The sequence below is a fragment of the Anas acuta genome, chromosome 3 (genome assembly GCF_963932015.1).
Source record: "Anas acuta chromosome 3, bAnaAcu1.1, whole genome shotgun sequence".
NCBI lineage: Eukaryota > Metazoa > Chordata > Aves > Anseriformes > Anatidae > Anas > Anas acuta.
The window spans coordinates 31,346,144-31,363,557 of record NC_088981.1 but is presented as its reverse complement, the minus strand read 5'-3'; the positions used below and the strand labels follow the sequence as shown (position 1 = coordinate 31,363,557).

The window sequence follows — 17,414 nt, the reverse complement described above, 5'->3', positions numbered from 1 at the left end:
ATGGGCTATGTAGAAGGGTTATATAAGCACTCGCAGAGGTTTTGTTGTAGGATCACAAGTGGGCAGCAGTTGCAAATGTTAGCATTTGGCTCTGGAGTTTCTTTAATCATGAGCCTGAATGCCTGCATGGTGCAGGGGACCATGTCCCGCCCGCCCTGTCTGGGTTTCCTGAGTCCCAGTGAAATGTCATGGCATAGAGGACTAAGAGGCTCAAACAGCAGCCACGCTGCTGTCCTTGCCTTGCTGACAAGGGGCCTCTGTGTGTCATTGTCTGGGGGGAGATGGCCCATGCGGGACATGCCAGCTGCTCCTCTCAGCTTTCCCAAGCCTTTCCAAACACTCTTACAGCCTGCTTCTTTCTTTAATTGCATTATTTGGTTTTTAAGCTTGTTGCTGAGCAAGTGTGGCTGGCCCACGCCTGGCTCTCAACTGGCCCACGTGGACCTGGCCCTGTTGTTGCTGTGGGTCTGTTCTCCCATCCTCCATTTGCAGCCTGGGCCTACACAGGGGTTTACACACCAACAGGGGTGAGTTGGCAGTCCTGAAGGGAGTCTGGAAAAGCTTCCGTGCTCTGTTGTCCTCATCCTGGTGGATGAAAGCGGTCGGTCCAGAATGGGGCTTCCAGTTGCCATCTGTAGGCTGGGTGGCAGGGTGCTTCTGCCTTGTGGAGAGGTGGCTTGGCTCTGGGCAGTGAAATGCTGCAGGACCACCAGGTAACAGAGGGGGAGGTAAACCTGCTGTTGTGGTTAAGTAGAGGAAGCCAAGTCAACACTGGTAATGACTGCAACTGTCCAGACTACAGCTAGTTTTCACTCTACTTACTGTGCAAGACCCCATATTAAAATATATGATAAATCCGAATTTTTCATGGCAGAATTATTTTTGCTATTCAGAAAGTGATAAGATTCTTTGGGATTAGAGGCAACTGAGGCATGTTAGTTTCATTAAAACCTTTGGTATCTTAGAGCTGAGAGACCATAGGAATAAATGCTTTGCCTTGCCTTAAGTCCTAGCGGCCTGGCAGTAGCTCCCTCAAGCTGTAGGGAGATTTGGATCTCATCTCTGGAGCTAGAAATTAAACTTTAAAATTACTGAACTGCTCATTTTAAAAATTTAAAATTTATCTCTGGTGTGTGGCAAGGCTTTCCCAGGTCACACCACCAAGACCTGCTTGCTCATTCATACTGCCAAACATTGTTCTGGACTCCAGGCTTCCTTTTGCAAATATTGTGGTGAATGTGACCCACAGGCTCTACTGTTTGGGCAGCTTCCACTGACCTTGCACAGGACCCAGCAGATGTGCCTCCAGCCACACGTGCACCCTCCATGGTCATCTGGACTTTGCTCAAGCAGTGGCTCCTCGCAGTGGTCAGGCTGGCTGGTGCACAGCATCAAAGGCTACCAGAGGCGTGTGAATATCAGCAAGGGAGAGGTGGCATTGCAGTGATCTCTGCGAGTCCTTCCACTTCTTTTTTACTAGGATACATGCTATTGCATAATTAAATGGTGTATGTTTGTTATCCCCAGAGGGCTTTTGTCGCATTCAATGAACAGTAAAGATGATGATTATTGACATGGACAGCTGGTAGACAGTATTCAGAGTGTGTCCCTGATTTTTTTATTTTTTTTTGTATTGGCAATAGGATTATTATTTTTCATGTAGTAACTCTCTGTTATGTTGTTATTGCAGTACTATTTGGACATTCCTTGAATCTTTACTTTATTCTTGTACTTCTTCTGCACATCAAGTAGTACCCCTGAGTGGGGGGCTGGCGTGAAGTCCTCACTGAATTAGGCTGCAATTAGGCACTTCAGACCACATGGTATACACAGACCCATTTGACCCTACAGGCACCTTCACTTTGGTCTGCAAAAGTGTTCCTGAAGTGTTTGCAAAAGTCTTTTGCATTTGTTGATGCACTGAGTAGGTTCAGACTTTGGTCTTTGGCGATTTGAGAAGTAGGCAGAGGGACAGATGCAGCACTGAAAGAGAACCTGATCTGCTCGGCTGGCTTATAAACAGTGCTTAACTGTCCAGGTAGTTCAAAATACTGACATGGTAGCATTGCTCCTTTTTTCATTATTGCCCAGAGGTGAGAGCATTCACTGGGGCAGTAGAACAAAGCTCTAGTACAGCCTTACCCTTGGGAAAGGATTTTTCCCTCCATCTCTTCTTCATATGAAAAGTGCCAACCATAGGATGCACTTGGATTGGTGCACCTGGTAGCTACCTTATCTTGTTAGTCCTCACAGCAAAGAATAAAGGATTTCTAGGTGTGGAGAGAAACCCTGCAAAGGTGTGCAAGCCTGAGTAGTTCGCACTGTAGTAGGGTCATTGTAAAGTCATTGTCTTTGAGAGGTCAAGGGAGACTTGACCAGACTTGATCTCTGCTACCAGAAATGCTTTACATGAGTCATTAGATAAAAAGGCATAAATAGCACAGAGAACAGGGACTGGTATGCAGTATGCTGTCCTACTTCCTCTAACTACACGCTCAGGTTATTCATGTTACCATTAGAAATGTCAAAGCTATGAAGAAATGCTGTTATGTATTTCAAAGTGCTGACACCCAAAGGGATTTTCAGCTCGGCAAAAATGTCAGCAGGGAAAACGTGAGCCCAAAAGGTTTTCTTAGAATAAATGAACAAATTATAGCTTTATCATATTTTTTTTTTTCCTCAATCAGTTACAGCTATTTTTAAGCGTGGAAATTGAATGTAAGTAATTCATGCTTAGCTTTATTGCTTGAACTGTGTAGCCTAAGTAAAATGGTTGTGTCAGCAACGGGGATACTGGTAATCTGCCTACAAGGTCAAGTTGTATGTACAAACCTTAATAACTGCAGTGACTGTGGTGTAATGGATATGTTGGTTATTATGAATAGTCTAGATAAGAAATAGTCAAGTAAGAGTTGATGAGATATTGATGCACATGTAAAGACATTGTGTAGCCATTAAGAATTCACCTGCTTTTTTGTGTAGCCATTAAGAATTCACTTGTATTACTGCTAATCAAAACAGGGAATGTTTGGAAATGAATATGTAGGGTAGTTAAAGGCATATTTAAAAGGTGGCTCAAGTGTTTCAAGCGTTTTGCAGAGTGACTTTTATTATGCTGAAGCATGTCATTTTTGCCAGAGTGCTTTAGTGTTGCCAACAGGGCTGTGAGTACGGAAATGGATAACAAACAGCAAGGTTTGCTGGCTGCGTTCCTTGCATCTAGCAGTAAAAGAGAGCTAACGTATGTCTCAGATCCCTCTGGAACAAGCCAGCAAACGCTGACAGCATCCTTTTGAAATGGTAGGATTGCTTGTCCTACCACATTCAATTACAAATTTCACAGTAGTATCCAGTGTTGAGTAAGAGATACAGAAGGAGCCTACATGCCAGAGCTTCTATGCCAAATGGAGGAAGATCTGAACACATTTCTCTTCCAGCATGACGAGAAATTCCTGACCATTTGGCTGCTAGCAATAGTCATGGGATCTCATTTGTGCAGGCTGGTACTAGAGCATTCAATAAAAAGCACATTTTAAAAGGACCCAGGTGGAAGCAGTGTAAGACCTGGGCCCATGCTGCCTGCCTAATGTGATGCCTTCACATGGTGATGTGGCAGCACTAGGATGGGATGTCCTCTTTCATGGAGATATGATATGTTTCCACCTTTGATGTACCACTTGCTTTTAGCATTAGAAAATGTGAAAACAAAATATTTCAGAACTGACAGCTTAGGAGCAGCTGGTTCTTTGCTTCATCCAGGGGCGCAGGACCTCCCTTCTCAGACCATCTCAGACTGAGAGCATCCAAAGCCACAGTATCCCAGGAGAGCATCCTTATCACCAGTGTATTGGTTGTTACAACAGCCCTCTCGCATCTCTCCTGATAAAACTCATCTACTGCAAAAGCAAACTGAACGTTTGGGGAATGTGATGTTGAAGGAGGGATAATTTGGCTCTAGGCCTTTATATGCCATTTACACAGTATTTCACTGTTAATGAGTGAAAATCATAGGGAACAGGCTGTAGGATTCCTTCATCTACTTTCAGCAGACCTAGGTCGTCTTCCCTAACTGATGCTCTCAAGCCCCTCAGCTCTTTGTTGCTCCCTGGCCAGTGGCATGGGCATGGCAGGTGGAGCAGCCTCCTGTGGAGGAAGAAACAGGGGCCAGCCTCATCCAGGCAAGTGTGGGACCAGAGACAAAAGGAGAAAATGCAGAACAGGTAAGCAGGATGGAGGCAAAGCATTCTGCAAATTAACCTGCACACTTGAAAACCTGAAGTGCATCCTCTTACCTGCACTTGGGCAGTAATGGTTTCTGGATGGTGTTTTGTTATTTTTTTTTTCTTTTCTCTGTCTTCAGGCACTTGCAGGTGCCTTGCGTGTAGCTACAGGAGCTGTTGCTTTAGGGCTAGAGGCTTAACAACAGGAGGAACTTCAGTGACAAATGTGCTCGTGCTTTTACTGGGCCTGGAGCACAGGTTGGTGCCTGCAAAGGCATCTTATCCTCTTTTCCCCTGAGTAACCAGCAAAACCAGATGTTCTGCTCTACAGACAATGCAGTCTCATGGTACTACCCTCTATCCACAAAGCACGGTGGCCTTAGGAATGGCAGGAGGGAGGTGTGCGCAGCCCAGTCATAGGTTTTGCTGTGTTAGCGGTTTCTAGTTGTGTTCCAGCAGGTATGTATCCTTCAGCTGCTCCTCTGCTTCTCTCCCTCTTATCTCGCTGTTCTGTTCACATTCTGGTTCATTTTAACTACTCTCTCATCTCCGTCTCACTGCTGTGTACATGTGCAATAGCATATGAACTAGCAGAGATTTTGGCTGGCACGCTGATGGAGTGGGAAGGGGCGCAGACTCCTGGAAAATGCCTTGTTGCTCTGCTACCCCCCCCCCCCCTTGCAATTTTCCCATCTTTCTGCATCAAAGTCTGGATCCCACAGATCATTGGCATTGTTACAGTGCAGTGGGGCAAGTACTTTCCCTAAACATCCATGAGTTAGTGTAAATGCAAACTAAATGCCAACCTGGCATCAAGCCACATCTGATGGGGACATATGGCATGCCTCCCTGCAGGGACACCTAGGTGTGTGCAGCAGTGACAAGGCCCTGTCCAGCAGTGCTGCTAAGGTAGGTTTTGGGTTAGGCCTAGAAGCTTTCAAAACTGCGTGGCAGCTTTGGCTAGCCCAGCCTGGCTTCATCCAGCTGGGACAGGGTTTGGCCCTAAATGGCTTCGTCTGTTTCGGCAGTTACAGCATGCACTTTTATCTGGAAGTCAACAGTTTACTTATTTGCTTTTAATTATTTATGGTAATGAAGTAGCACCCATGTTTCAATTTTCCACAAAGACGAATATTCTTGTAGTTCAGATCTGTGGCCATGAAAGAAAACAGTTCCCGACTGTTGCTTATAATGTTTATTTGTTTTTAACTTCAAAACGCAGGTGATTTTCTCAAAACAAATAGAGTAATGGAGGAAATTAAGGTGGGCTCTCTTTGCTTTTCCAAATGTGTTTCTTGGGAAAGTTACAAACTTGTGCAAAACAACTGCACTTTAGCATACCTGGATGGTGAAAGATTCCATAAAGTCATAAATATCAGTGAGCCTGGCAACAAATGGTTTTGTTCCCCTCCACTCCCCTTGCTTAGCATGCAAATGTCACTGAATAAACCCCCAAAATTTCCAGGGCTAATGCATAGTAATTAGCTGTGTACTCAGAGACTTCTATAAAAATGTGTAAAATGGGGAATTAGGACCATATACCTCCTCACTTCCATTTTGAAAAATAAACTTGATGGAATAATTGGATACTATAGTATCTGATAACCTTGCTGCTGATTTAATTCTACAATTTTGCTATTTAAACCACTTAGTTGATTTATCTATTTTTTATTTTTTTTAAACCAATAGGCAGGTACAAAAACTTTCTTTAGAGCAACAGCGAAGTGTTGGATTATATTCTGTAAATAGCTCTGATGCCATACTTTGCCAATATTCTTGCAGGCTTAATGTCATTGGTTTCATTGCCTGCATGGCATCTCTTGCTCCACCTTAATAGTCATGTAGAAAAACAATCAAGCTGGAGGCACATCAGGAAAATTAAAGCCAGCTTTTTGGCTTTAATGAATGGGCACACTACAGCCAGGCCCTGCTTACTGGGAAAGTTGGGAAAGATGGAAATAATTCTGCAAACAAACAAGGAAAAGTGTAAAGCCACTGTTGAGCCTACAGTGACTACAAAATGCTGAGATCTACAGCTCTTAGGACTTGCATAGACAAACAGGGAGTGATCCTCTATGGCTGAGACTGTTAAAGAGTAAAAAAAAAAAAACAAAAACATTTGGAAATGTAATCTCATAATTAATACAGTTTGGATGGGAACATTAGTGATCTTTTTGCTAGCTAATCCCTTGTCTTCGTAAGTCAGCCTTCCTTTTTTTTTTTTGTATGCATGTGAAAATGGAATGTTTCTGGCACTGGGTGTGCTGCCCACATTGTAACATGCTTTGTAGCATTTTGTACCTACACAGAAGGAAAATATCACTTTGTCATCTGATTTGCTTGAATTGCATAACCATCAGTGCTATAGCAAGAAACAGATGGATCGGGAGTTGGGAGATCACTCAAGCAATGATCTGAAGAGGATCTTGCTGAACACAAAGTGGGTGAGTGCGTTAAGTGGCCACAAAACTCACAGTCTATCACATTCAATGTCAGGGTTATTAGATGGTGTATCATGAATGCCAAAATATTCTTCCCTGTTTGCTGGAGGTGGAGTGTTGCTTGGACTTCCCACCCCAGAATCAGGGCTCGGTGCAGGGTGCATTTCTGCTGCATACTTCTCTTTCTGAGAAGGCTCTTGTTTTTGCTTGAGGTTTTTGAAACGTTTGAGCTTCACAGGGTCCTTGACTTCCTTGGCACAATGAAACAAGATGAAAATGTCCCTCCGAAACTTGGAGCTCATTCCAAAGTAGATAATGGGATTGTAGAAACTGGCAGACTTAGCAAACAAACTGGCAAGGATGCTGGTAAGGTTGGGCACAGGGTGACCGTAGGCAGACCATATAGAGATGACAGCATATGGTGACCATGCAATAATGAAGGCTGTGCAAATGACAATAGAAACCTAGAAGACAGATGAAAAATAGCCTTCAATCTATACTGGAAGACTGCATCAGGGAAGAAATACACTGGTAATAGTAGCTTGAAAACTCAGCTGGAAGGGAAACATTCAGCTTCTACTGAAGGTATGGCTCACAGGAGTATACAGACAAGCAAAAGTTTTGCTTTGATGGAGCCAGGTAGGCATAGAAGTTAGATATTTAATTTGGGTATGAGGTGTGCTTGAGCAATGCCTCATTGAATGGAATGAAAATAGCTACAACCCCCTGAATGTTTATCTGAACTCAGAAGACTTAGGATAGATTTAGGTCTAGGACAAGTAATTTGAAAGTTCCCTTGTTGCTTTTGAGCACACACAGAAGTTACATCTCTGCTGAAAGAAAAGGGAATATGCCAAACAAAACTTCAGTTTTTGTGCTGTATTTAGTTATATTTAAATTATTTTTCTCGTGTTATGTAGGACTAATATTAGCCAACTAAGGGAGCAGGAATTTTAAACAATCCTTATGTTAACTTCACTGAGTTCAGACTTTGTCACTAAAGATTACAGAGAAATTAAATGTGAGTGGTGGGTTTTGTTCTCTTTTGTTCTCTTCTCCTTAATTTTTGGATAGACAGCGTTCACTGAGATGAATCCTACCCAATATGAAACCACACTCACCCTGGTGACATCCCGCTCCATTCTCCTCTGTCTGTCTGTGGGATCGTTGAGTCCTGTTAATGCATGGCTTAGTTTGACAGTGTTGATAATTGACACATATGAGAAGACCATGACTGTCACAGGTAGGAAGAAACAGCAGATGAAAATGGAGACAATGTAGGACTTGTAGATTGTAGAGAAGTTGGCTTTTGCCCAGTCTATTTCACATGTTCCATACATGCGATCTGGAAAACAAAAATAAGTTGGTTAGCAGTTTTAGAACATTTATCTAGTTTTGCATGATTAATATATCAATTTAGAAGCTGTATTTTTCTTCTTTTAGGCAGTAAAGAATGGAGTGATCTTTCTGATTTAATGAGCTGTGACACAATCTCCTACATAAACAATTTTTCAAGACCGGCTAGACCATAACAAGTTTTAATGCATATTATCATTCTGTACCATTTAGATTTCCTGTGTAGATCCATAATGCACAAACTGTTGTTTTAAGATAGGAAATTATGATGCTAATTGTGGATTAATTTAGTAGGTCTGATATTCCTCTGTAGCCTGTTATTTGACAGTGTTCTATGTAGTAACTTTCTAAGACGAGCTCTATACCAGCATAACAAGCAATTGCAGGGACAATATGTCATGTGTAAGAATTCAATACTTACAAGCAAAGTAGGAAGTAAAAGTATTGAGTTTATTTTTTTTTAAATAGAAGCAAAATGGTAATGAACGTTTTACTCTAGTGAGAGGTGAAAGCAAATTGATACAGCTGATCAAAATTATGGGAAGATGAAGCATATAAATACAGATGATATGCTGTTAATGGAAAGGATGTAATTTGCAAATGTGTTCTTACACAAAACTTGAATTTTATGTCATTAAGGATTTTCTATATTCTGTGAGTTGTTGATTTTTGGTTTAAGGGAAGAAAGCTATTTTGTGTGTGGTTTAATATTATTATTACTATTATTGCTATTATTCCTCCCCTGACAGCCATGGCAGTAAACCAAATTATAAATAATTGAAGCATAAACCAAAATTACGTAAGTCAAGTATTAACAAGTCCTGGAAATACAACACAGGTGAAGCTTGCATGATTTAGCAACCGATCTCTCCCTGGCATTCAGAGATAATTCTGAAGAAAAAAATCCCTTAATTCCTCATGGGTGATAGAAGGTTTAGATAGGATGAATTAAAGGAGCAAAAGATTAAAATCACTTTCATGAGTCTCATCAAAAAGAGCTCAATATTTTTAACACCAAGAGCTTTAGGTGTTGCTGTCTGGATGTGCTCAGTAATAGAATCTCCTTTGCCTTTTTCATCAGTAGATCCCAAGATACTATTCAAATAGATAACCATAGTATCTGGCTTAATTCTAAGTTTCTCATTTGTGCAAACTTCTGACTTCAAAAAAGAAAGCAGCTTCCACATGACATGAAAAGAAAATCCCTCATTTTTTTCTATGAGTCAGAATTCAGGGCTGTGTTTCCTCCCCCCTCAGCAGGGACACTGGCAAGTGGCATTTTCAAAAGTCAGTAGGGTCCTGGGGACCTCTGCAGCTGCTGTGAAGAAGTGGCAGATCAGAGAGGCTGTGATGTGTTACATGCTGTGGTCGGCTGGCACCCATTCTGCTCCACTGCCTGCTGCAGAACTTGCCCTTGCTGGGCTCCCATGTCTTCATGGGTGCCCTCTGTGGAATCGTGTTTGGAATCAGATAGACCACGATTTCTGAAACTGCTGCGACTCTCAGCAGGGAGAAGCACTCACAGAAGCTGCTATGCAGACTGGCATTAGGAAGCTGAATCCAAATAACAAGCAGGATCCACGGGGGCACTTGGATGCCCTGACAGAGCAAAGGAGTCCCTGGCTCCAAGTTAGGGCCAAAAACAGATGTCAGAAATCATTCTACAAATGAAGTATTATTAAGATTATTGGAATATGAAAACACAGCATGCCAGAAGATATACAGAAATGACAAATCTAACCTCCTCCTCAAGTCTTATGACATATCCAGAGTGCAGAAACAAGACATAAAATTTGAACAGTCATTCTGTCCCAAACAAAAAATCCACAGAGCATTGATAAAACTGTTTGCTTTGGGATTGTTGGATTTGATTCAACAATCATAGAAATAGCTGCTTTTCTCATGTGTCCTTCAAGGGTGCAGTGATACTTCAAAGCATATGTATGTAATAAATAAACATTCACATGCTGCAGCTCTGGCTTTGGCCTTTTCCTGATATTCACCCTTGCCTTAAACCTCACCCTAGTAGTAGACCTTGGAGTCTACTGAGCCTTAGCCCCCATTTATTGACCCCATGAGCAGGTTCTCGTGGGAAGAAATCTCTTCTCTACCTACACTGTCATTCTGCAAAGTCTTTTCAGTTGTAGTTTCATTTTTGCCCCTTGACTCTCAGCTACTGTTTTATGAATATGTTGAATGTTGTAAATCAAAGAGCAGATGTCTACAGGATCCATGCACTTGGACAATTTCAGTCATACAATTTTAGTTGTTAGGACTTCTGTATTATTATTATTATTATTTGTTCCTAGAAATTTATTTTGATTTGTTTAGAGACTTAACTTGAGACAATCTTTCCACCTTTTCCCCCTAAAGAAAGTTTCTGGTGTGAGAAGATTAGCCATTGAATTACCTCAGTGTTCACTAATGAATTATTCCCCCTAGTCGTCCCCCCCCCCCTTTTTTTTTTTTTTTTTTTTTTTTTGCTAGGGACTTATCTTGCATCCTAATCACTTCTTGGACTGACAGACTTTCTGGCATCTTTATCATCTTTTGCTATGTTAGTTTTTATACTTTCAAACTGTTTCACCAGATCTTTCTGGCTTGTCTTACTATAGTTTCAAGTTCAACTTGCTGGAACTTGTGTTCTTTTCTAGCTCCCTAATCTTGACAGTTTTTGAAGGATGCCTTTTGATAGTTTCCTTTATCTCACTGCTTAACCATGCCAAATATTTCTGGCCCTATATTCTTTTTTTCATAGGTAATACACATTTGTGATATCTGCAAAAAAAAAATCTCTTTAAAGCCCATACCAAAGTAGGCACACTGTGCATATACATCATGCATGATAAATGTTTTTCTCAGTTCCACTGATAATCAGTCTGGTTTATCACAAACACCAAGAAAAAAAGCTAAGTATCTTTGTTTAGTTAAGTGGAGAGGTGCCAAATATGTACAACTGAAAGATAACTGTTACCTGTATAACTGCCCCAGCCAAGCAATGGAGCTGCTGACCAGAAGAAAGCTGCTATCCAGATGAGAACCAGAGCCACCGTCATACTGCTGTTGCTGATACAGTGACCTGCAATGACATGGGTTAGTCAGAAATCAAAACTTGGAAAGGCAGCTTAACTTCTGAAATCTAAAGCCATTATTAGAACAACAAATAATAAGGGAAACACAGCTATTTAAGAAAAGTTAAGTCAGAAATAGGTATTTATAAGAAAAAATGAAATATGAATACTTGTCTGGATTGTGTTCAAGACCACTTGTAGAGCAGTGGAACTGAACAGCTTTTTAGCAGAAGACAGTGTTTGTTGAGCACTGCAGTATTGGCAAATTCTGTGTCAGTTTTGTTTTGTGATTTTGTAAAAAGCACAAAACAATTCTATGTTGTTTTATATGAAACAAACAATAAGTCCTAGGATTTTCTTACTCATTTCAAAGTTTTTGCTGTTAAAAAAGGACAAGAAATATTATCTGGTCAAACTATATTAGTCATTCAGTATAAATGATTTAATCTGTCCCACTGTTGCCATACATTGCGGTAATTTCTTTGTCTACACAGAAAATATTTATGTGGCCACTAATCTCTGTTCTTCAAAATTTATGTAAAGTTATATTGAGTACTTGGTCAGATTTCCTCAAGAGGCAAACAAATTATGCACACCCTCAGATGAATATGTGCTACAGCTTTACAAAAGAGAAACATTTTAAATATGACTTCCTAATTTGCAGTGAATATAAGCTATAGAATACAGCCGAGACAAATTCTAACAGGTTGTTTTGAAAATGAACTTCAACAAATCTAAAACTTCAGCAAACTGCAGAAGAACTTCCTGTGGAAAAAAAGACCTCCCTGTAGAAGCTCTTTTCACAGCTAATAATGCTCTTGCTATTAGAAAAACAAACAAACATATATGATGTATCCAGTGCGTTTGTACATGTTTTATATGGAGATACTAGTAAGTTCCTGCTTGAAAGATTGTACAAGCCAGTCATAATGAGAGCATGAAAACTCAAAATACATTATGTGTGCATGGTGAAAGGAAGACTAGGGAGAATTTATAGAATATGTAGGCATAAAGAGGAGCGACAAAGTAAGGCTCCTAGTGGAGGTCAAAATTTTCAGCAGACAGAAGATCCAAGTTGAATGGCAAGGGAAGGTTTCTCCTGATCCTGTGAAAGAGAGTGTCTGGGGGGAGAGTGGTGACATAAAGAATCACAAAGGAAAAAGGGTAGAGGGTGGCATGTTTATAGAGGCTTTCTGATGGGGTCTTCACCTCACATGTAAAGGATTTCAGACCAGATTTGAACAGTGGAGCACTCATATGCCTTTAGAGAGGCATTTATACCAAAGGCTAAAAAGAAAAAAGACATCTAAAAGCAAACAAACAACATCAAAAACAGAGCACTTGGTGAAAGGTCTCTAGCACTGCAGACAGTAATAAAGAGTAGTTGCTTGAGATATTTAGGTTGCAGATACCAGGAGGACATTGAAAGAGGAGGAATTGTGGGTGAGAGGCTGTGTCTATGATGTCTCACAGACCTGAGAGATAGGCAGGAGACAGGGTAGAGATGGGTTATGGTCAGTTCTGGGAACTGTTGATAATTTGGCCTTTTTAGGGGTTAACTCTTGAAGGATTCTGTGCATACACATTTCTAACATACCTGATTACATTAGGCTATGGTTTCCAGTGCATCTAATTTATACTTGATAAACTGTGTAACTGAAGGGATACAGATTTAAAACAAATTCAATGAAGGCAGAACTGGATCTTCCTTTATTCCTTACCTCTCTCAGGATGGCAGCCTTTTATGTAGCGAGTCACACTGATCACTGTAAGGGTATTAATGCTCGCCAGGCCAAAGAGAAGTGTCAGGAAGCCATCAACCTGAAAAACAAAGCAGCACAGGGTGCTCTCTTACTGCAGTGCCGGAGGGGAAAAGAACCACAGGGATTGCTCTTGTCACTTTCATGTTAATGCTCTCGAAAATTTTTCCAGCAACCCAACTAGCAGGGAAATATAAAATGTCAGGAGGAGTCATCTTCTATAGGATCAGTGAGCAAGTAAATGTTCAAAAATTAGAAAAGTGCTCTGTCATGTACATCAGATAAACAAGAAAACACACCCTCACATCTAAGCTTCCCTGAAATGACTTGCCAAATGAAGGAGAAAAAAGATTGAACTCAAGTGAAGAAATCACCTGAATGTGCAAAAAGGGACTGGATGCGGCCAACCCATTGAGGCAGAGAAAAGACAGAAACCAACTCCATGAATTTTAGGCCAAAGAGGGAAGAACAGGTAATGGGTTTGGCTGAGCAAGAAAAACCTAGCAAAACATTAAATAAAAACATCTGACTCTGAATATTTCAAAGGGATTGGGTGTCAGTGCTGGTGTTACTGACTATTTACCAATGCTGATCCCCACCTCCAGCTCCCACTGATGTCGGGTCTCAGCTGCACACGTGCAGGACAGGAACAACTCTACTGGTGTGAACTGCGAGTGTAGGAATGGAGCCGCTGCTGGCTGCAGTGAAGGTGGATGCAGCCATCTGCTAGGGAACGCTATCTGACTGGGAAGTGATCCAGGCAAAATACTGAAGGCAGTCCTTTTTTTGTTGTTGTTGAAAGCTTGCGGCGATGTACCAAACCAGGCAGAGCAGAGGAGCTCTTGGAGGTGTCAGTTTTACACCAAGGGAGGCAGGAACACTGAGCAAGTGTCGCTGGACTCCGACTTGGCATTCGAGTTGTAAAATTATCGGAGGGAAGGCACATCATTATTCTAAAGGAACAAACTCCGTCTTTGTGTGAATGGGCACAATTCCCATGGAATTCAATGTATCCCAGAATCTGGGGCTTTAATCCAGGTTCAAAGCTGAGACCATGGCAGATTGTATAAATTAAATTGGGTGAAGGGTTAGGATAGGAAAGGGCGGCTTCATCGTTTTTCACTGGTGTTTTTTCTTGCCACCAACACCCTTATGCTGACTCTAAGTACTTTTTAAGGCCAATGTTTCCAGACCTATTTTAAATGCACACAAGACTTGCTATTGCAACAAGCTAAATCCACCTACGCTCTCCTTACAATCAACTCATACTTGGTGTATAAATGCAAACAAGGTTCACATCAGAAAACAGATGTCCTCAGCTACTTACTACAGGCTGCATTTGGCTGAATTTTACCCACTGTGTATTGTGGAGATGAGTGAAATACCTGGATACAAGCATGTGCTCTCCATTTCGTCATCCTTTTTGATGCAAACAGCTGTCACTTCTCCATGTGCTCTAACAACGCTTCATATAAGCAGAAAACAGCATGGCTGAGGGCTACTGAGAAACCACACTTAAGCATTAAGCTTAACCAATTGCTCTAGTTATTAGATTAGAAAGGAAGTAGTGTTTCAGCAGTGAGGCAAAGAAGCACTTTGAAATTAATTTTAAAGGGCTATGAGATTTAACACTTCAGTAGTAGGACAAACTTTGGAGTGTGTATCCATTAGCCCTTCTGTGCTGAAACCAGGTGGATTTTTCTGAGTTACATCACGTTATGTTTTGCTACCTGCAGGCATGACCACAGCTCTTCCATTCCCCCATTCCCTCACATCAGAGCTAAGAGACAATTACATTGAGTCCTCAGTTGGAATAGCCCTTGGGCACGTTTACAAGGGAGGAAAGTGGGTTTAGAAATACACTTCTTCCCCTTTACTATTTAAGATGAAGCTCCATCACCATAAGAAAGAACAAGCCAAAATATTTTCTTGCTATTCCACAAAAGCATTTCAGCGCCTCAGAATACTGTTGCTTCTGTTAGTGTGGGGCTACAATCAGAGATTTGAGCAGGGCCACACAGTCACTGTGTCCAAACCAGCAGCAGCATCCCACAGGCGGCTGTGCTGCACGACTGGGGCACAGCCAACAAGGTAAAGGGGCAAGGAGGAGAGGGAGCACAGGGAACAAGAGAGCTGGGATGAAATGAATAAAGGAGGTAAATGAGATGGCTCTCAAGCTGCAGAGCAGCCCGTGCAGAGGCCGTGGCATCTGGAAGATTGAAATAAGAGAGAACATTGCAGCAGGGTTAGGGCTGCTTTGGGAGCAGGATCCTCAAACCAGTGTTATCCCTGCCAAACTTCTCTAAAGATACAAGGGATGAGCAAGCTCTTGAGACAGCAAGCATATACAACTGGATATGGAAGAAAGACCTCTGCTCCTAAACAGACAACGCTGACTGCAGGTAGCAAGCAGAGTGACTACCCAAAGTAGTTAGCAACAGAAAAGCTACTCTAGCACAGTCCTGATTTTTGCAGCCACAGCTTTTACTAACCGTAAGTAACAAAAAAAAAAAAAAAAAAAAAAAAGGTATTTGCAACTTTCTGCTAGCTTAAAGATGCACAGCCAAGGAAACACTTGACTAACCATTTCCTTAGAAATGGTTGTACTTACTCAGAAAGAGCAATGTTTTTCTCCTTCCTGGGTTCTGTTTTTCCTTTTCATTTATTCTACCCCCAGCTAGCTCCCTCCTGCATAGTCACATTTCCTCCATTTTTGTGTAATGCAATCTTGTCCTTCCTATTATGATTGAATACCAACAGTGTTGATAGGTAACAATGAATTCCAATAGAAACACAAAATTGACCATATAGTAATTTTGACCCACCACCTTTCCTTTTTACCTATTAAGAAATAAAAGTAAATTAACAGTTTTAAAAGGTTTTCTCTCAGTGCCAGACCAGCATTGCTCCTTTGGCTGTGTAGATATTCACAGAACTTTCTCATTATCTTTATGTTGCCTGGAAGCTAAGGCACAACTGAAGAAAAGGCTATTTTTATTTTTTTTTTCCTTTTTTTTTTCTGCTTTGTACTTATTTTAAATCTCACTAATGTTCTTGGTATACTATTTACAAGCCATAAGACATAAAGCTCCTACTGCATGCAAATTTGTTTCTTAAGTTTTCCTTCACCACAGGGAGAGTCAGAAATCCCCAGTGTACCATCAAATTTTTAGCTATGAGCACCCGAGTTTTACTACCTTTATTACTTATGTATCCCTAATGACTTCATAAGGGTTGTCTTCATTTACAGCAGACAAAGAAAAATATAGCCTATTATTGGATTAATCAAGGTTTAATGGCACAAAAGCAGATTGCCAGAGTAGCTATTACATTTCAGTTAGGCTGAAACATAGATCTCAGCAGCCAGGATGGCTGCATCACTCCCTCCTCTGGCCAGCTGGTGAATCTATTGCAATTCCCTGAAGCGCATTACTTCCCTTCAGAACCACAGTGACTCTTCTATTAAATATGAGATAATGAATATGTAAAGAAAAAAATAAACTTTTAACAGAGATTATTTTTCCACTGCCTATAGTAAAATTGATCACAATATCATCTCTCAGAATAATTTAATAAGTACAAATCAGATTATTCCCTTATCATAATGTAAATAGATATTGGCAATAAACCTCCCTTTTGTCAAAAGACCAAAAAATAAAAAAATAAAATTGTCTAATCAATTTTCAAGAAATACATTCATAAACAAACAAACAAAAACAGTGAGTTCTCTTAAAACAGAGAATGTTTTAAAGTTTAACAAGTTCTCAGAGTTTTTTGTGTGAGAAAATATTCCACTCACATCTAATTATTCTCAACATTATTCTCCTAGCCCTCCAATACTTCAGTAATATGCCACTGAACTATTTTGCCTTATAGTGAATCTTCTGTCAAATGGAAGAACTACCAAAGTTTGTGATCAAAAGCAGTCTTCACAGTAGACTGCTTAAAACTCCCAATGCATAGTGTTCCTAAAGTGCTCAAACTACTTTGGTAAAATTTAGTGTAATAAAGTAAAAAAGATTTATAATCTACCACAGTCTCAACAGTGTCTTCCGCTCGCACCACATTGCTGTGCTTCAAAGGTAGCCCTGTTCAGAGGTGATTGCATTAATCCAAGCTATTAGAGGTCTCTGACACCAACAACATTTAATTTTCTAATAGGAGATGAGAACTGATACCCAACAGGATTATATATTTTAAACCATTAAGTTCATCAGATGTTCGATATTCTAGATAAGAAACTGTCCTCTGGGAACCTCCATGCTATGCTGTGTAAAAGTCAGTGGGCTTGAGCCAAAACTCCTCTCCACTTTGGTGATGTTAAGTCAAAGGCTGCTTTGTTTATTGTTAGCAGCACCATTACTATAAATAAACAAATACATAAACAGATAAAAGAAAACAGCCTCATGAGTCACCTATCTTATCTTTACATTTCCATGGAAAGCAATGCTTGACTTTATGACCTACGGTGATCCTACCCCAATAACTGAGGTCATTTAATGTCAGGTTAAGTCAAAGTTTAATTTTCAAAGTGAAGAAGTACCAGCTTTGCCTTTTCAAAAGGTC

The 17,414-nt window shown here is 40.7% G+C and overlaps 1 protein-coding gene across 1 annotated transcript in view; it reads right to left on the bottom strand.

Annotated features, from left to right (window-relative positions):
• Window positions 1-5,281: 5,281 nt before the first annotated feature.
• Window positions 5,282-17,414, bottom strand: part of LOC137853723 (visual pigment-like receptor peropsin) — a 30,440-nt gene continuing 18,307 nt past the window's right edge. Inside the window, exons 3-6 of the mRNA XM_068676422.1 lie at window positions 12,810-12,909; window positions 10,992-11,096; window positions 7,783-8,006; window positions 5,282-7,125 (exon numbers count right to left, since the gene is read on the bottom strand). Of these exons, the coding sequence (XP_068532523.1) occupies window positions 6,691-7,125; window positions 7,783-8,006; window positions 10,992-11,096; window positions 12,810-12,909 (864 nt within the window). The 3' untranslated portion in view covers window positions 5,282-6,690. The remainder of the gene's footprint in view (window positions 7,126-7,782; window positions 8,007-10,991; window positions 11,097-12,809; window positions 12,910-17,414) is intronic.